This window comes from Anopheles funestus, unplaced genomic scaffold (assembly GCF_943734845.2).
Source record: "Anopheles funestus unplaced genomic scaffold, idAnoFuneDA-416_04 scaffold_41_ctg1, whole genome shotgun sequence".
NCBI lineage: Eukaryota > Metazoa > Arthropoda > Insecta > Diptera > Culicidae > Anopheles > Anopheles funestus.
The window spans coordinates 1-27,308 of record NW_026045363.1 but is presented as its reverse complement, the minus strand read 5'-3'; the positions used below and the strand labels follow the sequence as shown (position 1 = coordinate 27,308).

The following is a 27,308-nucleotide window of genomic DNA, read 5'->3' as shown; positions in this document are numbered from 1 at the left end:
TCACGTGCTGAAATATCAGCCATTCCACCTACTGCGCGCGATCGATCAAACACATGTAAACGAACACTATTCGCCGCGAACAACACTAAAATAGCCACGTACGGTACCAAGCGTCTCACCGTTGATCTTGGGTTAGCACGAAAATTCACTTGGGATTTCATTGTAGCTGATGTAGGCAGTCTAATTATCGGCGCAGACTTTCTCGGTCATTTCGATCTGCTGGTGGATGTGAAAAGGAAAAGATTTTTTGACAATAAAACTAACAGTGAAATATGCGATATAAATACTACTGAGCAACCCACCTGTTGCGAACAAAGCTAGCCGCGCGATTTTAGGTAAGATTCAACGTAAACTCAAACTAGATAAAGAACTCGATCATACGGTTTAAAGGACTAGCTTAAGAAGAGAAGCGGGCGATATAAACACAGTGCGTAGGCCACGTGAAAAGGATAGGTCAGGACGAATAGGAAGTAGGAAAAAAGCTTTCTTTCCAAAAGACGAAGCGAACGCGGCAGGTCGGAAGAGGATACAAATCTTTGATTGTTATAAATAAATCCAAAGAGTTTTTAATCAAGCCGCGTAAATTTTGTGGTAGTCGCCACAGTTTCATCAAAGATTTCTCTTTTCTCTCCAAACTATAAATATCATCATTTGCTGAGCGATCGAGCACGCTAAAAGGGTAAGGTGAAAAGGCAAGGCGATCGAGCAACGAAGCATAGGACCAGCAAAGTTAACCGATCCCAGTAATCACCGAACGAGCGGCGATCCAGCGAAACAGGACGTTGAATTTGTAGGAGAAAACAAATCCATGGAAGGCAAGGATCAAGCCAGAGAGAGCGAGACGCCGAAAGGTAAGCGCGTTTCATCGATGGTTGAGCAAGTAGAGGAACGAGCGGGGGCATCCCAAGCGCCGGAATCGAAGCCTCAAGTGGCGCAGGCGTCAGGGCGTAAACGAGCCGTCGCTCGTAAAACGAATGAGCTTACTATAGGAGATAAGCGAGAAGAAGAAGAAAAAGATTTACACGCGTTACAGTTGCAGCATGAGCGACAGATGCGTGAGATAGAGTTGGCACACGAGAGAGAGAAGGCCGAGATGCGATTTGAATTCGAACGTAAAAGTGCGATAGCAAAACGATCATCGCGAGAACGTGTTACCAGTGAACGTAGTGACTCTTCCGAAGGAGAAGAAGAGGAAGAAGAAGGAAGAAGAGAAAAGGTGAATGTGCGTAAAAGTTCAAAAATACTAAGTCGGAGTCAAGTGCAAGCCAGGAAGTTTATGCCAAAAAGTCTTCCAAGCTTTGATGGGAAACTCGAAAATTGGCCGTTGTTCTACAACAGCTATAAAGACACAACTGAAGCATGCGGTTACTCGCACCTTGAAAATCTACAACGACTAAGAGAATGTTTAAAAGGTGACGCATTAGAAGCGGTAAGAAGCCGTCTGCTAGAACCCGAATCAGTTCCCGGTGTAATAGAAGACCTGCGCTGTTTATTCGGTAGGCCAGAAAGGCTACTAAAATCGTTGCTAACTAAAGTGCGAAATACTCCACCGCCCGACGCCAACAAACTTGTAACGTTTATAACATTCGGAATCGCGGTTAAACAATTGTGCGATCATCTAAGGGCAGCGCAATTAGAAGAGCACCTAAATAATCCGCTCTTAGTAGATGAGCTTGTAGAGAAGCTTCCTGCTGACTATCAGATGCAGTGGGTACGATACAAACGTTACAATTGTGGAAGGGTATTAGGCGTGTTTGCGAACTTCATCGATGAAATTATGACCGATGCGTCGGAAGTGGCAAAGTTCGAAGAAAAAAAGGATGAAAGGCATAGAACACATAAACGGCAAGTGCAAGCAAACGTGTTCGCACACTCTGAGATGACAGACCAGTCCGCGAAGATGAAAACATGCTGGATGTGCAAGAGTGAGCAACATAGGGTGCGTGATTGTGACAAGTTTAAAAGCAAGGCGGTTTCAGGACGACTAGAGCTAGTATCGAAGCTGAACCTATGTAAATCATGCCTTAACAGCCATAAAGAAACATGCCGATTCACCAAAAGATGCACCTTTGACAACTGTAATGAAGAACATCATCCATTATTGCACCAACAAAAAGCAGAGAATGCAAATGAAGGCTGTAATGCTCATAGAGACACAAGAAAGGAGACGATTTTCAGAGTAGTAGCAGTGACACTACGTTCAGGTGACATAACTTACGATACAACGGCGTTTTTAGATGAAGGGTCGTCGGTGACGATGTTAGAAGACGGCGTTGCAGATAAGCTACAAGTGAAAGGCGATCACGAACCATTTACCATTTCGTGGACAGCTGAAATGACACGTCGTGAAGAGAACTCGAGGAAAGTGAATATTCTGCTATCGGCTACAGGATCGCCCGAGCAGTTTGAGCTAAGAGGAATACGCACGGTGTCAAAACTCGTGATACCGAAGCAAGAATTATCGCTCACGAAGGTTAAGGCGCAATATGAGCATCTTAAAGATATTCCTGTCAATGACAAGTGTTCAAAAGTTCCTAGAATGCTCATCGGTTTGGACCATCTGCATTTATTTGCCCCAATCGAATCCCGGATAGGTCAGCCTAATGAACCTATAGGTGTGAAAACAAAACTAGGCTGGACAATCTACGGACCAAAACCAGAAAAGAAACCACAAGTCGAATATATACATTTCCACACGACCGGTCAAATCTCGAATGAAAAGTTGCATGACGTGATACGAGATTGTTACAGAATCGAAGAAAGCGGAATTTCATCGGCGCGTGCAGTAGAATCAGACGACGATAGAAGAGCGCGTGATCTATTAGAATCGACAACAACTAGAATCGGAGAACGATTTAAAACAGGTCTACTGTGGAAAAATGGTGAAAGAAACTTTCCTGAAAGCTTCACGATGGCTAAGCGGCGACTGGCTGGACTAGAACGCAAACTAATGAAAGATTCACAACTAGAACGAGCTGTGCGCAAACTGATTGATGAATATATAACGAAGGAGTACGCGCATAAGATCACGAAAAAGGAACTTGAAGAAACCCCAGCAAGCAATGTGTGGTACCTTCCCCTGAATGTAGTCCAAAATCCTCGCAAGCCAGGGAAAATAAGATTGGTGTGGGATGCAGCGGCAACAGTTCGAGGCGTGAGCTTGAATTCGGAATTACTAAAAGGGCCCGACATGTTGTGTTCACTACCATCCGTGATTTTCCCCTTCCGTGAACGACGTATTGGATTCGGTGGTGACATTAAAGAGATGTACCACCAAATCAAAATCAGCGAAGAAGACAAACAGGCACAGAGGTTCCTGTTCACAGCTGGTAGTGGAGAAACAGACCCGCAAATTTTCGTAATGGACGTGGCGACTTTCGGAGCAACGTGTTCCCCTTGTAGTGCGCAATACGTAAAAAACCTAAACGCGGAGCAACATCGGGAGCAATATCCAGAGGCTTGTGCAGCAATACAGCTTCGTCATTACGTTGATGACTATTTCGACAGTGCCGATACCGTAGATGAAGCGTTGAAACTAGCGAAGAATGTAAAATACGTTCACTCGAGAGGAGGTTTTCTAATTAGAAACTGGGTGAGCAACGCGGAAACGTTCTGTACGGACATGGGTGAGGAAACGGCTAAATCAATGATCCATCTAAGTGACAAATCCGGCGAAAACGCATCTGATCGCGTTCTAGGTATGATATGGGAAGTGAAAAGTGATTGCTTTAGGTTTGCAACCCCTCAAATCATGAAACGAGACGAACATCCTACAAAGCGTATCGTGTTAGCATGTGTTATGTCTATATTCGATCCAATCGGACTCTTATCACCACTTACCATTTTAGGAAAAATGTTGGTACAGGACTTGTGGAGAACCGGGTGTACTTGGGACGAGGACATTAACGATGAAGAATACAAAAAATGGCAATTATGGAAAGAGCAGATGAATGCTATCGAAGACGTGAAGATTCCGCGATCTTACTTTGGTAATGCAGTGTCACGCGAATTAGCCGAAATACAACTTCATGTGTTTGCTGATGCAAGTGAAAACGCGTATGGTTGCGTCGCGTATTTTCGAGTCGCGATAGGAAACGAAGTCCGTTGTGCTTTAGTGATGAGTCGTACAAAAGTGGCCCCTTTGAAACAGCTAACCATTCCTCGCATGGAACTACAGGCAGCGTTATTAGGCGCTAGGCTAGCAAATACGGTGAAAAATAATCACAGGTACTCAATAGCGAAACAATACTTTTGTAGTGACAGTCAAACCGTGTTATCGTGGATAAGATCCAACCAGCGTAAATACAAGCCTTTCGTGGCATTTCGTGTAGGAGAAATACTAGAATTATCTTCAGTGGTAGACTGGAAATGGGTTCCTACGGAAGAAAACGTCGCGGACGTGCTGACTAAGAAAATTTCGGGATGTTTCGAAAAGGAAAGTGCATGGATTAAAGGACCAAAGTATCTGTACCAACCTGAATCGGATTGGCCGCAACAACCGAAATTATCTACAGATATCAAAGAGGAGTTACGAGCAACTCATTTGTTCCATGATGTGCGACTACAAGAATCATTTGAAGTTGTAACGAGAGTTTCGAAATGGACAGTTATGGTACGCGTGGTGGCTTGTGCAATTCGATTTATATCTAACTTGAAAAGAAGGAGAGCTGGTTACAATATCGATTGTATTAAACCAACAAAGTCTATGGAGAAAATATTGGACATTGTACAGGAAAACGCAAGAACAAGGATACAAAAGAAGGACTTAAAAACAGATGTGAAATTCATACGGGTTCCGTTGAAACAGGAGGAGTATCAGAAGGCGGAATGTTTCCTACTTAAGATTGCTCAAGCAGAAGCTTATGCAGATGAACTCAAAGTGCTCGTCAAGAACCAGGATAAACCATCAGATCAGTGGTATGCGTTGGAGAAAAGTAGTGAAATTTACCGTTTGACGCCACTATTAGATGAAAACGGAATAATGCGAATGGATGGTAGGACGAAAGCAGCGGAAACTTTGCCGTTCGATTTAAGGTTTCCTATCATATTACCTAGAGGACATGAAGTTACGAGGAAAATTATACAACATTACCACGAGAAAAACGGACACGCATTTCGCGAAACAGTGAAGAACGAGTTAAAGCAACGGTTCTACATCGAACATTTAAACGCGGAAGTTAGGAAAATCATCAGTGTCTGCGCGTGGTGTAAAGTGAATAAAAATCGTCCTACTGTACCCAGGATGGCACCCTTGCCAATTGAAAGGCTGAGTCACCACCAACGCCCGTTTAGTTGCGTAGGCGTTGACTATTTTGGGCCCATAGAAGTGGTAGTAGGGCGCAGCAGACAAAAAAGGTGGATAGTCTTATTCACTTGTTTGGTGGTTCGTGCAGTCCATTTGGAGATCGCTCACGATTTGAGCGCTTCGGCATGCTTGATGGCTATCCGGAGATTCGTGTGTCGTCGAGGACCGCCTATGGAGTTTATGTCGGATAACGGTACTAACCTGAAAGCCGCCAGCAAGGAAATCGTACAAAAAATCCGCGATATCGAGGAAGAATGCGCGGAAGAATCACACAAGCTGGCGATTTATTCCACCCGGAACTCCGCATATGGGTGGCGCATGGGAGCGGCTAGTTAGAACCGTGAAGGAAGCTCTTGGAGTGTTGGTTGGTGGCGTAAGACTAACAGACGAAGTCCTTTTAACTTCCGTTTTAGAAGCAGAAGATTTGGTAAACTCTCGCCCGCTCGTATACGTGGCTGATGACACCGTGGATTCGTTGACACCAAACCACTTCTTACGAGGCGTATCTCCAAATGAGCCCCAGCTTCTACCGCCAGTTCCACATGCAGCGGAAGCCCTTCGTGACAACTATAAACGCTCTCAGTTGCTAGCAGAGGAAATGTGGCAGCGATGGATAAAGGAGTATGTGACGAAGCTAAATGACCGGACTAAATGGATTGATGAATCGAAACCGTTGAAAGTGGGCGACCTTGTGTATGTAGTGGACGGTAAAAATAGAAAGTTGTGGGTTAGAGGCATGGTAGAAGACACGATCATATCAAACGACGGAAGATGTAGACAGGCCTGGGTGAAAACGAAAAGTGGATTGTTTAAAAGGGCAACGTCAAAGCTAGCAGTTCTTGAGATAGGAGGTAACACTTGCTCGACCTGAGCGATAGACCAAGGTTACGGGTAGGGGTGTTGCGAACAAAGCTAGCCGCGCGATTTTAGGTAAGATTCAACCTAAACTCAAACTAGATAAAGAACTCGATCATACGGTTTAAAGGACTAGCTTAAGAAGAGAAGCGGGCGATATAAACACAGTGCGTAGGCCACGTGAAAAGGATAGGTCAGGACGAATAGGAAGTAGGAAAAAAGCTTTCTTTCCAAAAGACGAAGCGAACGCGGCAGGTCGGAAGAGGATACAAATCTTTGATTGTTATAAATAAATCCAAAGAGTTTTTAATCAAGCCGCGTAAATTTTGTGGTAGTCGCCACACCACCATTAAGGCTTTCTCGAGTGAAGATCCATACGCGGCAATATTGCAAGAATACAGGGACAGAACGAAGCTAAATCCGTTGAAAAAACCTTGCCACAAGGTCGAACATCAAATTCTCACAACTGGCCCACCAATATTCAACCGTCCGCGCAGGTTGCCATTAGATAGGATGAAGGAAGCGAAAGCCGAATTTCAATTCCTCGTAAACCAGGGTATTTGCCGACCGTCAAAAAGCAACTGGGCAAGCCCACTCCACATGGTAAAAAAAACGAATGGCTCTTGGCGACCGTGTGGAGACTACCGAAGTCTCAACGCCGTTACAATACCCGATCGCTATCCAGTCCCGAACATCCAGGATGTGAGTAACATACTTAACGGCGCTCATGTTTTCACGTGTATCGATCTCCAGAGAGCTTACCACCAGATACCTGTAGCGAGAGACGATGTACCAAAAAAGGCTATAACGACACCGTTCGGCCTTTATGAATTTATGTTCCTGACGTTTGGCCTAAGAAATGCAGGACAAACGCTACAGCGGCATTTACACGCAATTTTTGGCGATCTTGACTTTGTTTTTCCTTACATTGATGATATTTGTATTGCCTCCCCAAACGCCGAAAAACATAAAGAGCATGTTAGAATGGTATTCAAACGGCTACGCGACAACGGTTTAGCGATCAATGCGGAAAAATGCCAGATCGGTCAATCTAGCGTTGATTTTTTGGGACACACAATTACACCCGAAGGCATAAGCCCAAAAAAAGATAAGGTGCAGGCAATTATCGATTTCCCACAGCCTACGATGGCCAAACAGTTAAAACGATTTCTCGGTGCCACCAACTTTTACCGTCGGTTTATACCTCATGCCGCTCACAAACAGAAGATGCTACAAAGCATGATTAAAGGTAATAAAAGAAATGATACAACAAAGCTAACCTGGAGCGAAGAAACCGAAGAAACCAAGGACGACTTAGCAAATGCTGCAACTCTCGCGCATCCTTCATCGCACGCTAAGCTAGCACTTAACGTTGACGCATCAAACCACGCGATCGGCGGTGTGCTCCAACAGATAGGCAAACATGGTCCTGAGCCCTTAGCATTTTTTTCCAAATGCCTATCCCCGTGCTTACAGAAACGTACGCACGTACGATAGAGAATTGTTTGCAATATATGAATCAATTCGCTATTGTAAGGACCTTTTCGAAGGACGTGAATTTTGCGTATACACCGATCACAAGCCACTGATAACCGCTTTTCAGCAACGCCCAGAAAGAGCCAATCCCACACAACAACGCCGACTCTGTTTCATTAGCGAATTCACTACGGATATTCGACATATTTATGGCGAACAAAACACCATCGCAGATATGTTGAGCAGAGTCGACGCGATTAACACAGAAGCGATTGATTACGACCACATGGCTAAGCTTCAACGCACCGATACCGAAACACTATTATACCTAAAACATGCACCACCAAACTCGTCATTATCACTAAAGGAATTAAATATGCCCGGCACAAAAATAACACTTTTTTGCGACACATCCACTGCGAAGATTAGACCATTCGTTCCCCTGCTTTTAAGGAAACGAATAATAGAAAAACTACACAACACATCGCACCCGGGAATGCGAGCAACCACGCACATGGTATCCGAAAGATTCGTTTGGCCTTCCATACGCAAAGATTGCAAGCATTTTGTCACACACTGTTTAGCTTGTCAAAAAACCAAAATCTTTCGCCACAATCACACCCCAGTAAGCCACATAACCGTACCAGAACATAGGTTTTATCACATGCACATTGACCTAATAGGCCCACTTCCACCATCTGAAGGAAACAATTATTGCCTCACAATGATAGACAAATTCACTCGTTGGCCAGAAGCGATACCACTTCCTAATATGACAGCCGAGACCGTAACCAAAGCGTTCGTTACGCACTGGATATCCAGATTCGGCGTGCCCGCGAAAGTTACAACTGACCAGGGCAGACAGTTCGAATCTGAACTTTTTAAAAACATATTTAGAACATTAGGGATAGATCACTTACGAACAACACCGTATCACCCGCAAGCTAATGGCCAAATAGAAAGAGTACACCGACAATTAAAATCCGCAATAATGTGCCACAACCGTACGCGATGGACTGAAGCATTACCACTCGTATTACTAGGTTTGCGATCTACCGTAAAAAGAGACATAGGTTCAACCGTAGCAGAGTTAACGTACGGAACAACACTTCGTTTGCCCGGTGAATTTTTCGATACAAGTAGAACGCAAACAGGTGCAACACAACAATATGTTGATAATATAAAACAAGCAATGAGCCAGATCAAAGCAACACAAACTCAGCATCATAACAAAAGCATCCCGTTTATCCAAGAAGAATTAAAATCATGCACGCATGTGTGGCTACGTATCGATGCCGTGCGACCGACACTAACACCTCCTTACGACGGACCGTTTAGGATAATTAACAAAAAAGATAAGACTTTCGTTATTTGTGTTAGAGGTAGAAACGTAGAGGTATCGATCGATCGTGTGAAGGCTGCATACATAGACGCAGCGGACCAAAACATCGCGCAACAAGATCCTCTCCCAGAAAGCACTACGACAGTGACCGACAAAAAAACGTACACCACACGATTTGGTCGCGCGACCACAATACCGCAATGTTATTAATTTATTAAAGGGGGGAGTGATGTAGGGAACTGCTCGACAGCAGCAAACAATCAGCTCGATGCTAAAAATTAGGAATCTGCTCGATAGCAGCACAAATTGTAAGATCCCAACACGTGGGCGTAAACACAACGCATAAGGAACTCGTCCTTATGCTCCTCGAACGAACACGACGAATAAACGCTCTCTTGCATTTAGTACTTCAACCGGGTAAGACGTCTGCTCAAAAAGCCCATCCGAATATCGTGATTTCTGCCGTTCTACCGAACATCCCCAAAACACCTTAGCCAAGACACCTTAGCCAAGACACATTATATAAGACACCTTAGCCAAGACACCTTAGCCAAGACACTTTAGCCAAGACACATTAGCCAAGACACATTAGCCAAGACACATTAGCCGAGACACATTAGCCAAGATACCTTAGCCAAGACACCTTAGCCAAGACACATAAGCCAAGACACCTTAGCCAAGACACCTTAGCCAAGACACCTTAGCCAAGACACCTTAGCCAAGACACCTTAGCCAAGACACCTTAGCCGAGACACCTTAGCCAAGACACATTAGCCAAGACACCTTAGCCAAGACACATTAGCAAAGACACATAAGCCGAGACACATAAGCCAAGACATCTTAGCCAAGACGCCTTAGCCAAGACACCTTAGCCAAGACACCTTAGCCAAGACACCTTAGCCAAGACACATAAGCCAAGACACATTAGCAAAGACACCTTAGCCAAGACACCTTAGCCAAGACACCTTAGCAAAGACACCTTAGCCAAGACACATTAGAAAAGACACCTTAGCCAAGACACCTTAGCCAAGACACATTAGCCGAGACACATTAGCCAAGACACCTTAGCCAAGACACATTAGCCAAGACACCTTAGCCAAGACACCTTAGCCGAGACACATTAGCCAAGACACCTTAGCCAAGATACATTAGCCAAGACACATTAGCCAAGACACCTTAGCCAAGACACATTAGCCAAGACACCTTGGCCAAGACACATTAGCCAAGACACCTTAGCCAAGACACCTTAGCCAAGACACATTAGCCAAGACACACTAGCCAAGACACATTAGCCGAGACACATTAGCCAAGACACCTTAGCCAAGACACATTAGCCAAGACACATTAGCCAAGACACATTAGCCAAGACACATTAGCCAAGACACATTAGCCAAGACACACTATCCAAGACATATTAGCCGAGACACATTGGCCAAGACACATTAGCCAAGACACATTAGCCAAGACACTTTAGCCGAGACACATTAGCCAAGACACATTAGCCAAGAAACTTCAGCCAAGACACATTAGCCAAGACACATTAGCCAAAACACATTAGCCGAGACACATGAGCCAAGACACCTTAGCCAAGACACCTTAGCCAAGACACATTAGCCAAGACACCTTAGCCAAGACACCTTAGCCAAGACACCTTAGCCAAGACACCTTAGCCAAGACACCTTAGCCAAGACACCTTAGCCGAGACACCTTAGCCAAGACACATTAGCCAAGACACCTAAGCCAAGACACATTAGCCAAGACACATAAGCCGAGACACATAAGCCAAGACATCTTAGCCAAGATGCCTTAGCCAAGATGCCTTAGCCAAGACACCTTAGCCAAGACACCTTAGCCAAGACACCTTAGCCAAGACACATTAGCCAAGACACATTAGCAAAGACACATTAGCCAAGACACCTTAGCCAAAACACCTTAGCAAAGACACCTTAGCCAAGACACATTAGCCAAGACACCTTAGCCAAGACACATTAGCCAAGACACCTTAGCCAAGACACCTTAGCCAAGAGACACTAGCCAAGACACATTAGCCGAGACACATCAGCCAAGACACCTTAGCCAAGACACATTAGCCAAGACACATTAGCCAAGACACATTAGCCAAGACACATTATCCAAGACACCTTAGCCAAGATACATTAGCCAAGACACATTAGCCAAGACACATTAGCCAAGACACATTAGCCAAGACACCTTAGCCGAGACACATTAGCCAAGACACCTTAGCAAAGACACATTAGCCAAGACACCTTAGCCAAGACACATTAGCCAAGACACCTTAGCCAAGACACATTAGCCAAGACACATTAGCCAAGACACATTAGCCAAGACACCTTAGCCAAGATACATCAGCCAAGACAACTTAGCCAAGACACCTTAGCCAAGACACATTAGCCAAGACACATTAGCCAAGACACATTAGCCAAGACACCTTGGCCAAGACACATTAGCCAAGACACATTAGCCGAGACACATAAGCCAAGACACCTTAGCTTAGACACATTAGCCAAGACACATTAGCGAAGACACCTTAGCCAAGACACCTTAGCCAAGACACCTTAGCCAAGACACCTTAGCCAAGACACATTAGCTAAGACACATAAGCCGAGACACATAAGCCAAGACACATTAGCCAAGACACCATAGCCAAGACACATTAGCCAAGACACTTTATCCGAGACACTTTAGCCAAGACACATTAGCCAAGACACATTAGCCAAGACGCATTAGCCAAGACACATTAGCCAAGACACCTTAGCGAAGACACCTTAGCCAAGACACCATAGCCAAGACACATTAGCCAAGACACTTCATCCGAGACACATTAGCCAAGACACCTTAGCCAAGACACATTAGCCAAGACACCTTAGCCAAGACACATTAGCCAAGACACATTAGCCAAGACACATTAGCCAAGACACCTTAGCCAAGACACCTTAGCCAAGACACCTTAGCCAAGACACCTTAGCCAAGACACATTAGCCAAGACACATAAGCCGAGACACATAAGCCAAGACACATTAGCCAAGACACCATAGCCAAGACACATTAGCCAAGACACTTTATCCGAGACACTTTAGCCAAGACACATTAGCCAAGACACATTAGCCAAGACGCCTTAGCCAAGACACATTAGCCAAGACACCTTAGCGAAGACACCTTAGCCAAGACACCTTAGCCAAGACACATTAGCCAAGACACCTTGGCCAAGACACATTAGCCAAGACACCTTAGCCAAGACACCTTAGCCAAGACACCTTAGCCAAGACACATTAGCCAAGACACACTAGCCAAGACACCTTAGCCAAGACACATTAGCCAAGACACCTTAGCCAAGACACCTTAGCCAAGACACCTTAGCCAAGACACCTTAGCCAAGACACCTTAGCCAAGACACCTTAGCCGAGACACCTTAGCCAAGACACATTAGCCAAGACACCTAAGCCAAGACACATTAGCCAAGACACATAAGCCGAGACACATAAGCCAAGACATCTTAGCCAAGATGCCTTAGCCAAGATGCCTTAGCCAAGACACCTTAGCCAAGACACCTTAGCCAAGACACCTTAGCCAAGACACATTAGCCAAGACACATTAGCAAAGACACATTAGCCAAGAAACCTTAGCCAAAACACCTTAGCAAAGACACCTTAGCCAAGACACATTAGCCAAGACACCTTAGCCAAGACACATTAGCCAAGACACCTTAGCCAAGACACCTTAGCCAAGACACCTTAGCCAAGACACCTTAGCCAAGACACCTTAGCCAAGACACCTTAGCCGAGACACATTAGCCAATACACATTAGCCAAGACACATTAGCCAAGACACATTATCCAAGACACCTTAGCCAAGATACATTAGCCAAGACACATTAGCCAAGACACATTAGCCAAGACACATTAGCCAAGACACATTAGCCAAGACACCTTAGCCGAGACACATTAGCCAAGACACCTTAGCAAAGACACATTAGCCAAGACACCTTAGCCAAGACACATTAGCCAAGACACATTAGCCAAGACACCTTAGCCAAGACACATTAGCTGAGACACATTAGCCAAGACACATTAGCCAAGACACCTTAGCCAAGAGACACTAGCCAAGACACATTAGCCAAGACACATTAGCCAAGACACCTTAGCCAAGACACATTAGCCAAGACACATTAGCCAAGACACCTTAGCGAAGACACCTTAGCCAAGACACCTTAGCCAAGACACATTAGCCAAGACACTTTATCCGAGACACATTAGCCAAGACACATTAGCCAAGACGCATTAGCCAAGACACATTAGCCAAGACACCTTAGCGAAGACACCTTAGCCAAGACACCATAGCCAAGACACATTAGCCAAGACACTTTATCCGAGACACATTAGCCAAGACACCTTAGCCAAGACACATTAGCCAAGACACCTTAGCCAAGACACATTAGCCAAGACACATTAGCCAAGACACCATAGCCAAGACACATTAGCCAAGACACTTTATCCGAGACACTTTAGCCAAGACACATTAGCCAAGACACATTAGCCAAGACGCATTAGCCAAGACACATTAGCCAAGACACCTTAGCGAAGACACCTTAGCCAAGACACCATAGCCAAGACACATTAGCCAAGACACTTCATCCGAGACACATTAGCCAAGACACCTTAGCCAAGACACATTAGCCAAGACACCTTAGCCAAGACACATTAGCCAAGACACATTAGCCAAGACACATTAGCCAAGACACCTTAGCCAAGACACATTAGCCAAGACACATTAGCCAAGACACATTAGCCGAGACACATTAGTCAAGACACATTAGCCAAGACACATTAGAAAAGACACATTAGCCAAGACACTTTAGCCAAGACACCTTAGCCAAGACACATTAGCTGAGACACATTAGCCAAGACACATTAGCCAATACACATTAGCCAAGACAAAATAGCCAAGACACATTAGCCAAGACACATTAGCCAAGACACTTTAGCCAAGACACTTTAGCCAAGACACTTTTGAGAAGACACATTAACCAAAACACATTAACCAAGACACATAAGCCAAGACACATTAGCCAAGACACATTAGCATAGACACTTTAGCCAAAACACATTAGCCAAGACACATTAGCCAAGACACTTTAGCCAAAACACATAAGCCAAGACACATTAACCAAGACACATTAGCCAAGACACTTTAGCCAAGACACATTAACCAAGACACATTAGCCAAGATACATTATCCAAGACACATTAGCCAAGACATATTAGCCGAGACACATTGGCCAAGACACATTAGCCAAGACACTTTAGCCGAGACACATTAGCCAAGACACTGTGAGAAAAACTCTCGAAACTGGAAAATATCGCGGTAAAGAAAGGTATAGAAAAGAAACCCGTGCAGTCTTGGCGCCGTTCTGTTTGCAACTGTTTATTCATTTGTCCGAGTTCATTTTACATGCAAAGTTCATTATAGTTCATCCTGATTGTCCCTTAATGTCAATCCTTATAGCGTCAAGTAGTGTGTGTTTATAATTCGTGGTTAAGTTCCTTCGTCGTAGTTCAGAGATAATTCATGTAACATTTAAAAATTATAGCTAACAGTAAATTTCACATTCCCGGCCACCAAAGAAGGAACTTCTTTAAAAATTCATGTAATGTTCTGATCTACTAATCTACTTTTCGCTTTAGAATTTCATGTAACCGCTTATCTCCTAACATTCCGTATGAGTGTAGATGTGTAGATGTGTGTATGTTGGTGTTTTGTACTGACAACCATGAGTGTCAACAATGTAGCGTGGTTTGTGTTGAAAACTATTCAGGTGTAATATCGACTAGCTCCTCTGAATTGCTACTAACCGGATTTGGTAGGATTGCTACCCGATTTACTGCGCGTACAATTTGTTTTCCTGACGCTGTGCGGAGCGTTATTACCCGAACTACTCCATCCTTTCCTGGATGCAAACTAGATATTCTTCCCGTTGGCCATAAGGTAGGTAGTATGTTATCTTCCCTTATGATAACCAGTTGTCCTATTTCTAGCGGTACCGGATGAGTCATAAAACGTTTTGCGCGGGCCTGTAGCTGTTGTAGGTATTCCGGATACCAACGCGACCAAATGCTCTGAACATGATGTTGAATTTGATCGAATTCCTTCAACCTATTTGGCGCAACCGAACTTCTTTCAACCTGCGGCAACGCTAGCATGTTTGACCCTATCAAAAAGTGCCCAGGAGTGAGCGCTTCCATATCCGTGGGCTCACTCGAAAGTGGGACCAAAGGCCGAGTATTTAGGCACTGTTCTACCTGTGCTAGCACCGTAATCATACCCTCCTGCGTGAGGCTTGTGCTTCCCAAAGTGCATATGAGGTGTTGCTTCGCCGAACGGACTGCAGCTTCCCACAGCCCTCCGAAGTGTGGCGCCCGTGGTGGAATGAATTTCCACTTGATTTCCTCGTTAGCACACCAGTTGAACAACTCACGACGATCACGATCGCTGCCTTTCAGCATTTCATGGATGCGACGAAGCTCATGTGCAGCACCCTTAAATGTTGTTGCATTGTCCGAATGCAGTTCCGCTTTCCTTCCTCTGCGTGCCACGAAACGCCGTAAAGCTACCAAGAAGGCAACGGTAGTGAGATCACCCACAAGTTCGATGTGAACCGCTCTTGTTGCAAAACATACAAAGATAGCGATGTATGCTTTCGTTGCACTTCTGTTGCGTACCGTAGACTTCAGAAATACCGGACCACAGTAATCGACGCCACTCACAGCAAACGGCCTTGTTGGTGAAACCCTTGAAGTAGGAAGATCAGCGACGGATTGTTTCACCAATACGGGTTTTGCCTTGAAGCATCGAAGACACCGGTGATAAACAGCCTTTGTTAAATTGCGCCCACCAATTATCCAAAACCGTTGACGAATTATGGATAACAATAATTCCGGACCGGCGTGTAAGTGTCTCTCGTGATATGACACCGCCAGCAGTACCGCCAATTGATGCTTAGATGAGAGCAATATAGGATGCTTCGATGATTCGCTCATTTGTGCATTGCGCAGCCGGCCACCAACACGCAGGATTCCCGACTGATCAATAAACGGCGACAGCCACTTCAATTTCGAATTGCGCGGAACATCTCTACTGTTCTTGATCTCGTGCAGCTCATCCGAAAACGACTCCTGCTGGGCGAGATGACACAACCGACGTTCTGCTTCAAGCAACTCACTCTTTGTCAGTAATGGAACTAACGTGATCAGCTCCTGAACCGTGGCATGAGATTTTGTAGATGGAGTATGTGATGATTTGCCTGCCCTTAGACAATTGATGAAACGTAAGCAATACGCCATAGTTCGCCTGAGCCTATGGTAAATGGAGAATCGTTTGAAGAGTGTGCTGCTAAACTCGTTTATAGTGGACACAGCAGCCATGCGCGGTTGAACTCGTTCTTCCTCTGATGATTCGATCTCGTCTCTTGCAGGTTCACTCTGAGGCCAATCTTCTATCTTCCTGCTTAACCAATGTGGCCCGTGCCACCAACGATGACAATCCAGCAATTTGTCTGGAAGTAGACCTCGTGACACATCGTCTGCTGGATTGTCTACACCGGGTACATGCTTCCAGCCCTTGATTCTAGTCTCTTCCTGAATCTGAGCCACCCTGTTTGCCACAAATGGCTTCCATCGTCGAGGTGTAGAATTCAGCCAGTGTAGAACGGTCATAGAATCAGTCCAAGCGAATGCTTCGTAAGTGCCGTTGAGAGACTGAATGACCTTCCGGAACAAGTCTACTGCCAATCTCGCCGCACAGAGCTCTAATCTGGCGATTGAATTTGTGTTTGTCAGAGAAACAACCTTGGATTTGGCTGCCACTAGTTGTACCGATATTTTGTGCTGGCTTTCTGCTCTGACGTAGCAACAAGAACCATATGCTACCTGCGAAGCATCCGCGAAGATGTGCAGCTGCACACATGTTGCTTGTTTAACCGAAGTGTATCGCGGGATGCTCACTTCACGCAGTGAATGAAGCTTAGAATGGAACGCCGACCATTCCCGCTGGAGATGTGATGGTAGCTCACTATCCCAGTCCCATGATTTCCCGTTTGTCTTTAACGACCACAATTGCTGCATGAAGAGCTTAGCGATGATTATGGTTGGACTCAGCAATCCGAGGGGGTCAAAGATTTTGGCTATGTATGAAAGTGTGAGCCGCTTTGTCATCACCGGGGCAACAGTTGGTAGACCAATCCGCACGCGAAGCATATCAGTTGCTGGTTCCCACATGAGCCCCAGGGTGGATACGAATTGGGGATCTTGCCACTCATGCGTCGGGAGAACTGCCAAGTCCTCCGATGGGATGTTCTGTAGTGCTTCCGGTACGTTAGAGGCCCACTTTTTTAATGAAAATCCAGCCGATTTGAGCATCTCTGAGATCTGTGCTCGCATTTCAACTGCCTCCAATACGTCTTCGGTACCCGTGAGCAAATCATCCACGTAGAAGTCGTTCAGTACTGAGTTCACTGCTCGAGGATATTTTGCCTTGTGGTCATGAGCAATTTGCTTTAAAGTTCGCGTTACCAAAAATGGTGCACATGCGGTTCCGTAGGTTACTGTCAGCAACTGGAAGGTCTGAATTGGCTATGCAGGACTTTCCCGGTACCGAATGCGAAGGTACCTTCCGTCGCTAGGTTCGTGGAGAATTTGGCGGTACATTTTCTCCACATCTGCTGATAGCGCGATTGCATGTGACCGGAAGCGCACAATGATGGTGAACAGGTCGTCTTGGATCACCGGCCCAACTAGTAGCTTGTCGTTGAGTGAATAGCCAGACGAAGACTTGCACGATGCATCGAACACGATTCGGACCTTGGTTGTTGTGCTTGTCTCCTTCACTACTGCGTGATGAGGAAGGTAGTAGTGCTGAACCGAATCGTCTACCGGATCACTTAACCTCTTCATGTGACCCAAACGCTCGTACTCGACCATGAATTTCACATACTCCTCCTTCATTTTAGGGTTATCGCTCAGACGACGTTCCATACAACGAAGCCTGCGATCTGCTGTGTTTTTAGAATCCCCTAAAACGATATGAGGATTGGAATTAAACGGTAAACTAACGACATACCTCCCCGAAGTGTTGCGGACGGTAGTAGCCACGTAGTGTCTTTCGCAGGCATCTTCTTCCACCGATAAGACAGTATCCTCGGCTATGGTTTCGTTCTGCCAAAACCGCTGCATGATGTCTTCTAATGGTATGCCGTTTGCTGCGAGATGACACAGTCGCGGACCAGGCGATGAATGATGAATGTTTCCGGTGACCACCCAACCGAAATGGGTTTCCACCAGCCACGGTCTTCCCATGCCGAGAGAGCGTTTGCGACCGGTGTGAAGTTCCCAGAAAGTATCGCCTCCGATGATGATGTCGACTTCCGCCGGAACGTTGAAGGCGCGATCAGCCAATGCCACATCTGGCATTTTCCACGATGAGATGTCCGAAAATGAAGTAGGGATGGCAGCTGATGGCTTGTCCAAAATCAAGAAAGCCATTTCCGTAGCGAAGGGTTGATTCTTGGACCGAACTGTAGCGCCGATCGAACCCCTTACTTGATGTACCACCGCATTTCCGATGCCCGAAACAGCAATATTGACCTTGTTGCGGTTGGTCATTAGTTTGCGAGCGCATTCCTCAGAGATGAAATTAGACATGGACCCCGAATCCAGTAGAGCCCTTGCCTCATGCTCATTACCGTAATCATCTCGAATCACAATCCGTGCCGTCTCTAGAAACACCTTATCGTCATCCAAATGTGCTGCCATGGTAACTGCTGTGGCCGGACTGATATGCAGAAGTGTATGATGACGTTGACGGCACGTTCTACACGAATAATCAGATTTGCATGATTTGACGTGATGAGTGCCACTCAAACAATTCCAACACAGGTGCTTGTTTGTAACTACATCTCGTCGCTGCTGAACATCCTTAGCGATGAATATCGGACAGTTGCGTAGAAGATGAGCGTCAGTGCATGCTAAGGGACACTTCAGCTGCTGAGAATGAGCCGGGGGTGAGGAAAGTGTCGCGTTTGATGCAGCTGCATTTGCGATGAACCTTTTTTGCACTGACTGATGATGATTGCCGGCCACCTTTTTTAAGCTGCGGGGCCACGACAGTTGAGGATTCCCTCAGAACTCAAAACCTCAGGAACTCATGAGTGATTTTGAGGGATTTGCGTTTTGAGGAAAACCTGGCCGATCTACAAAAACCTCAAAAACTTTTTGAGACTTTTTTTGAGGAATCGTTTTGACAGTTCCGATGCCTCAGCTGTTCAGAATGTAAACAAAACATATTTTTGTTTGCGGTTTTTTTCCAATGAAAGTACACTTTTCGTTTGCTACTGTTAATGCAAATACCTACTGAAGAACTAGAATTAACATTAATTATAATTAAACACCGTATTTGTGTGTTTATTTTTTTGTTTTTTGCGACGGTAAATTGTTCATTTGTTGCACAGTGTGTGACACAATTTATGTATACGTTTTAATTTAAAAACTAAACTTTTTATGCGAAAGACTACCCTTGAATCTCGTTCTTTTGATTGATAAAATGTTTAAATACTTTCTTTTCCATAAAACAATTTTTTATTGACCATATTTTCCATTAAATTGATCAAAAAACACCTTCGAACAAAGATTACAATTATATGAAATACGTAGCATTTGCCAAACACTGTTTGATGTCGCTGACGAAAAGAGAGACAGCATGAGTGATTGTTTGTGTGACCAAATTTGAGGAAAACCTCAAACGGCCACGGGAACATTGGTTTTGAGACGCTTTTTGAGGGAATTGAGTGACTGAGGAAGTTTGAGGGAAAGTCTCAACTGTCGTGGCCCCGCAGCTTTACATTACCAATTTGCTCACATGCAAAATCATTCGTTGATTTTAGGATCTGGAACCGATCCTGCACAAAACCGATCACATCCTTGTACTTATCCTTTGGGAAATGCACGGAATGTTTTTCCCAAGCCAGCAGCGTCTCACGATCCAGCTTCATCATCAGCATATTCGAAAGCGGCGTGTCCCATGCATCCACCGGTTCCTTCAGCTTTACCAATCCGTTGACAAAGCGAGTGAATTCGTCCACTAAATGCGTAAGCTTGTCAACGCACACCGATTGCACACCTGGAAGATGGTGCAATTTACGATAATATTCACGGATTAACAACCGTGAATTATCGTACCGCTTCAGAAGTGCCGCCCACGTAACTGGATAGTTGTCGGATGTTAAAGGGGTGTGCTCAAAGGGTAAAGCTGCTTCTCCCTTTAGCGATGAAAGCAGGTACTGGAGCTTAGCGATGGCGGGAAGTTCTGCAGACGCGTCGATCATGGCTATGAACCGATCTCGGAACGAAAGCCATCTTGTATGGTCTCCATCAAACGTTGGAAGCTCGATCTTTGGCAGACGTAGGTTAGAAGCGTTTGGCCGAAAAAAGGCAAGCGTCGAGGAAGCCAAACCCGTCGTGTCGTGTAGCGTACCCTCTTCCTTCGGTTGGTTTTCCCGTAGGAATGATTTAAGCTTCCGATGACGATCCTCAAAATCACTCCTCTCATGGATGTATGCCTCGATGCTGGCGTCGTTTTCATCCAACTCTTCGAGTTTCTCAATCGAGTTGAAAAACCCTGACTTGTGCCTGTCCAAATCCTCCAAAGCTTCTGGAATCTGGCTTGCAAATTCGGGCACAAACTCCGCTTGAAAACGTTCCAGCGTCTTGAGGCCTTCCACTGCGATCCTCTTTTTGAGTTGCGAAGCCTTGATTTTTTGTCCATGGTATTACTTTACACTTTACACGAAACACGAACGAAACGAACAAACGAAAGCGATGGCGCGAAATTTGAACGATGGCGCGTGAAAGACCGTTGCCCTTGATAGCGGGGCGAAAGCGATGGCGCGAAGCGTCACTTAAAAACTGCACTTTTCCGAAAGAACCGAAGTTCACCCTTGATAGCAGGATGATGACCGAAAATACACTTTCTTTACTACGATCCGGTTCGAAGGACCAAAAATGTGAGAAAAACTCTCGAAACTGGAAAATATCGCGGTAAAGAAAGGTATAGAAAAGAAACCCGTGCAGTCTTGGCGCCGTTCTGTTTGCAACTGTTTATTCATTTGTCCGAGTTCATTTTACATGCAAAGTTCATTATAGTTCATCCTAATTGTCCCTTAATGTCAATCCTTATAGCGTCAAGTAGTGTGTGTTTATAATTCGTGGTTAAGTTCCTTCGTCGTAGTTCAGAGATAATTCATGTAACATTTAAAAATTATAGCTAACAGTAAATTTCACAGACACATTAGTCAAGACACATTAGCCAAGACACTTTAGCCAAGACACATTAGCCAAGACACATTAGCCAAGACACCTTAGCCAAGACACATTAGCCAAGACACATTAGCCAAGACGCCTTAGCCAAGACACATTAGTCGTGGTGGAGTTCAAGGACCTGAAGCAATATTCAAGTTTGGTGTGGTTTTAGAGATGTGTGTAAGAAATCGTGTTAGCAAGAATTTGTCGCTGTGTCAGTATTTACTAGCTAAATATTATTTCAAAAATATTTCCTCCATTTAGTCACTAAACTGCGCCTATCTAATGTTTGATAATTAATGCTGTTACAACTTTCGGATTTATACGGAAAATATCTCTAACTGCGTTTTGTTAAAGTTAAAGCGCGTTCGAAATTTATTGTCCTTTCCGTGGTGTTGTTGTAACGAGAGAGCCCTTTTTTCTCCCGTGTCCCTCTTTTATAACGTTTGTTAGTGGCGCCCTCTTCCGTCAACCAACATTACTGTTGTTACGGCAGGTTGTATCAAAAGGTTTGACAAATGCGTTAACGGAAATGAAAATAATAATAATACAATAGAGGCCATAATAATACACAGCTAAAAAGCATAATCTTTCCAACATACGTATAAATCGTGCGTATTAAAAGTTTATGAAAAGAAAAAAAAAGTTTGACCCCTTGAGGTTTGAATTTGATACGTATCTTACACCCGACCGACTCTGTAGCTAAAATTTCATACGGGCTATCGTTTACTTTCGGACTATAGCCGTATTTGTTTACAAGTACATTGTTTGCCTTTCCCTAAAAAAATAGCTACCTGTCCTTTTTCCTCTTTGAACTTGAACTTGACCCTTAGCGCAAGCGCATCAATAGAAATGAAACGAACGGTCACATTGCGCAGTTTAAACAGTGCACCATTACCAGTCGAAAGCTAGCAAGGATATAGAAAATGCAGCCTCAGTTCCTGTAGGAGATAAGTTACACATTTGAATAATGTATTGTGCGTGTAAAAAGATACATAATTTTTATTTTACCTCTTTTGGCCTCTCGATCTCGATTGGCCTCTTTTCCATCCAACCACCGAGGAGACAGGACGAGTTGTAGTGTTCGCATCACCCCGGTCACTTTCAAAACCACTGTTGGAACAATAAAAGTAACACTGTCCATTCATTTCATTCATATTATTGAAAAACGTAAGAAAATGATATAAAGACATTCTTATTAGTAATACTTTACTAGTAATATAGTATTAAAGTAGGCAAAAGCAAAAGTAAAGCAAAAGCAAAAATAAAAACAGGGAATTTATATATTTCAATAAATCACATCTACTTCATCCATACATATTCTCTCGTCGGTAATCAAATATGTTGTTGTTTTCGTTTATGCAATTAGAATACTCAACAGTGGTCTAAGCCTGCATTTTCTGGATATATATGTGTAGAAAACGCAAAAAAAAAAGACTTGAATTGATTAGGAACGCTATTTAGTGGAGCGAACCAAAAAATTAGTTTTCTTTATTCGTTCACGTTTTCTAGCGGTAATAAAATGCTCACGCGTCGTTTGGCCCTTTTATCTACCTTTTTTCTCGTCCTGGTCCTTCACTCACCGCGGTACTCAGTTCTCCCGATCGCGAAGCTTTCTTTCGAACTTCGAAGTTCGACATAATGTCCGACAGTGACAGCAACGGTCGGTGTAAACACCGTTTTTTTACAACAATATGTTTTGTAAAACAGGTCATATTGTGCTACGAGATTAGTTCGTTCATGCTATTTCAGTATTTTTGCGGCATTGTGGGATTACTTTAATTCGTCCTAGTCTGCTTCCGCGATGGTTGAACGGTAAAACAAAACCATCGTAAGACGCAAAGTACAATTTAACTAAAAATGTTCACCATCTACAACATACACATATTTTGATTGACATTTTCATGAAAACCATAAAAACTTCACCAATAAATTTAAATAATAAAAGAATGATTAAAAATCATAATGTGATAAATATACATATAAATTTCATAAAAAGTGATTCTTGGTAATTTCAAATTCTTTATTTAAAATGGCCGCACTACGAATTTCTTGGTTTTTGTTATTTCTTCAAAGGATACGATGATGATCAATGTAGGAATTTTGTTTGTTATTATAAAAAAGGAATATTTTACATTTTTGATGCATTTGATTGGGCGTGTGGTTCTAGTTATTTAGTTTTTTGACCTACCTGTTCCCAGCACAGCAGGACGATAAACTCGTGTTGAGCTCTCGGACTGGAGTATAAAACTCCGACCGAGGGTGAGAGAAGGTAGAAACTAAACTAATTTATCCGCGGCCAACCGAAATAAAAAGGCTTTTTGTTCCGGTTGTGAGAAAGCTTATTTTTATTTAGGGCTACCTCCCCGTAGCCCCCTTTTAATCGTACATGCTGCTTTAGCGATACATAATTTTCCTTGACGGCGATACATAACCGTGATTTATTCGTGTTTCCTAACCCTTTTATTAATCCTTCACCCTTTTGCCCTACTTATTATTCATAATATAAATTCATTAACAATCTAAAGTTTACCTAATTTCCTCTAATTTCCTGTAATTATTTTTTCAACTACTTCCATAATTTTTCTAAAAAAATCTTATTATTTTGGGGAGGATTTTTCGCGCCGATCCCCGCATTAATCTTGCATTATCTGTCTGCGCCTGCAGGAGCAAGCGAGACAGACAGAGACGCTTAACTTCCCTCACACTCATCGCTTCATGGTGAAGCGATGCGAGAGAGGTAAGCTTAGTCCCCTAGCTTATCTTTACGTTGAGAGCGGCTAAGTCTGCTCTCCTGCTACTATTCTCCTAAGCTAGGGACCTTTTTTGAGCGCGGACAGCGGTTCCCAAAAAGGACATAATTTCCGTCAGCGACACTACCAGTGTGTGTTTAATTTAAAAAAAATAGTTAAAAACCGTATATTTAATTTATTGATATTTTTTCCATATGGTTTTAATGTTTTTTAATATTTTGTTGCTTGTTCTGTGGCACGTTAGAGGAATACGGTATTGTTATCATGACAATTTAATGATAAAGAAAAATTGTAGTAGAGATATAGCAACTACAGATGATCTTTTCCCACGAAATTCTTTTTTACCTCGATGAACCAGATGGGCTAAACGGCTATTGCAAGATCTTAGGAAACATTCTCAATTCTATTTCAAACAAAATTTCGGTGAGCAGTCGATAATGGCGTGAATAGGATTTTGTTCGACAGAAAAATTTAATGTAACTTTTACTTCGTGTAAAATTAATCTCTTCAACTATAAAGGCGTGCTCATATGCTATTTAGTGCTATTTATATGAAAAATCCCAGAAAAAAGTACGTGCTCCAACAAAATAACAACAGTATTCACACGAGCATGGCCACAAAAATTTCGTTTGAAAATTGGCGGGGCGGCCCGGCGGTCTATGTGATAAATGGCGCCGGTCCATACAACTGTGGTAAAATAAGTCTTGATACGGCCAGGCCGTATTTTTCTGACAGTTTGTTATGTAAATGAACTAAAAGTAGCTGTTGCCGAAGCTTGAGAGTATTTAGTATATCGAATTTTGGGAAATTTGGTAACCACGTGTCAAAGATAATTTTTAAAGTGATAAAAGGTTCAGGAAATATCAACCAAATATTTAAAATAAAGTGTGAAACATATACCGAAGAAAGTAACAGTGAATAAAATATATGGCATTAGATAATATATCCAAGTGCGGTCATACAAACTATAAATAAATATAAAATATGCAAGCACGTAGATTTGCATTTTACACAAATCATGTGTACATTGTTTTTGTGTATCTCTTCAAAATTGGAGTAACTTCATGAGAACCAAGAGAACATATGTGTGTGTTCAATAAACCTACCTTTTATCCTTCAAAGAGGAACGCTTGAAATTTTGTGTCCCAGCATTGATTGGAGGGAATGTTAAAAGTACTAGCTGGGTAGATGCTTCTTGTTTGGGGTGCAAGAACTATAAAAAACTTAACACAATATTTGAGTTACAACAATACTATAATGCTACTACAGCATTCTGAACGTGTTAAAGAATTAGATTTCCTTCTCGACAAGTTTTTAGCTTTAGTACCTATATGACAAATTTAAATAAATTTTTTAATAATTCTTTTTCGAATGAGATCAATCCTGCACATCCACAGCGACTGATAAAAGAAATACAGTCACCAGCATTAAAATTGCCAACATTTTACTTGAGGTCCCCTGTAGTGAATAACAAAGCGTCATTGTTTTGATTAGAATGCGGTGACAGATATTAATCGATTATAGTCGATTATCGATATTATAGCAGACGAATTTCGAGGACTTTGGGACGGAACGCTGTGAAAGGTCGAAATAGTTCGGAAAATGATGGCCGTTAATGAAAATGGAAAACTGTATAAATAGGGGCTAAAAGGCGCGCTTTCGGCCTCTTATTTTCCAAATACGCGGCAATAAAGACCAATTTGTGGTAGCTCTTAGCTGAACCAACAAAACCTTTTAGAAGTCGCAATTATTTACAACATCTCCTATTTGGTATCTATTTTGTTAAACTTTTTTATATTTGAAATTCAAGCAGTTGTTGTTAGAGTATTTGAATGCGATATAAGGACAAAATGGATAAAACGATATTAAATTTATGCATGGCCAAAATCAGCGATTGAGCATGAACTGATGCGTCCAGCCGGAACAGTCTATCAATCTAATAAGCAACTTTGTCAATGGTTAATATGACAACGTTAATACCCTAGTTCTGTACCAAAAATTTTGCGATTAAAACGATAGTAGAGCCTATGTGCTAAAGCTGTAAAAAAATAATCTAAATTCCCACCTACGAAGTTTAAACCAATGCATGTTTCTAAATTACTTTTAAAATGTTATGTAATTTAAAAATAGGTATAAAAGTTGCTATTCATGTTTTTTTCGTTTAAGCGTTAATTTGTTCTTTAACATTTTTGTATCTTAAAAACGAAAAGCTTACCAAAGCTTGAAAATCATTACTAATGACTAATTATTTGCTGCACTCATATAGCACTGCCAGCACATACTACATGATAAATGCATTGCATAGTGCATTGCACTGCCAACACATACTAATTGATAAATGCATTGCATAATGGTAAACATTCAAGAAACGATTAAATAATCGTTCTTGCTTGGCCCCAATCAAGGAAAATGTTCCTAAAATCGTGGGCTAATGGAAATTGGTTGAAAAATATAATGAAATGCGTGCAATAAATAAAATACAATAATAATAATTTTAAAAAAGGTGGGGCTGCCAGGTATAGTATGTGATAAACGGCGCCGGTCGACTTATTATTAATCTCAAATTCTCAAAAATTACACAAAGAAAACGTTATAAAAATCAATGCAGACATTTAAGAGTATTTATCTACTGAATAGCGTGACAAGAGATTTTTATAGCTAAATTGGTCATTTTTTAAATTAAATATCATTTATAAAAATAGCGTTTGGAAAATAAGTGCGATAAAATAAAAGGTTGCAGTTAACTGAACTAGAAGCTGCGCAGCACCCTTTATTGCAAAACAATCTTAAAAGAGGATGATCCGCTGTAATTAAATTGATTATTTAGCTTAATTTAATTTATTATAACACCACCTTATTCAATATAAAATTAAATAATAAATAATTTATAATTTTTAACACTGCTCCAGAAACTGATTCCAATTTTAAAACATTTTTTTTTTTTGCAAAAGATTTGCGAGACAAACCGGAGTAATTAAAAATGGTTTAAACCGTCGAATATCCAATTATTTGAATTTCCAAGCGTTACACATTCTAAGCATTCTACGCCGTCAGTGTATGCAATGCGCATTACACTTCGCACCGAATCCAAGATGGCCTAGAGATGGGCGTACTTTTTGCTGTTTTGCGTGCAACTTGCACGCCGGTAAAACATGTGGGCTCTTTCTACTCTCTAGCCAAACATCAAGTTTCGACTGAAAACGCTAACTTGC

The 27,308-nt window shown here is 42.9% G+C and overlaps 2 protein-coding genes across 2 annotated transcripts; both read right to left on the bottom strand.

Moving 5' to 3' along the window:
- Positions 1–18,053: 18,053 nt before the first annotated feature.
- On the bottom strand, positions 18,054–18,802 carry LOC125774593 (uncharacterized). Its single transcript, XM_049444684.1, has 2 exons — positions 18,111–18,802; positions 18,054–18,063 (listed from the first exon to the last, which is right to left on the bottom strand). The coding sequence occupies exons 1-2, from the start codon at positions 18,800–18,802 to the stop codon at positions 18,054–18,056; spliced, it is 702 nt and encodes a 233-aa protein (XP_049300641.1).
- Positions 18,803–19,860: 1,058 nt separating this feature from the next.
- LOC125774602 (uncharacterized) lies at positions 19,861–20,775 on the bottom strand (the record flags this gene model as incomplete). Its single annotated transcript, XM_049444686.1, has 1 exon — positions 19,861–20,775. A coding segment is annotated over one exon (915 nt), but the record flags the coding sequence as incomplete, so codon positions are not given.
- Between the last annotated feature and the right edge of the window lie 6,533 nt (positions 20,776–27,308).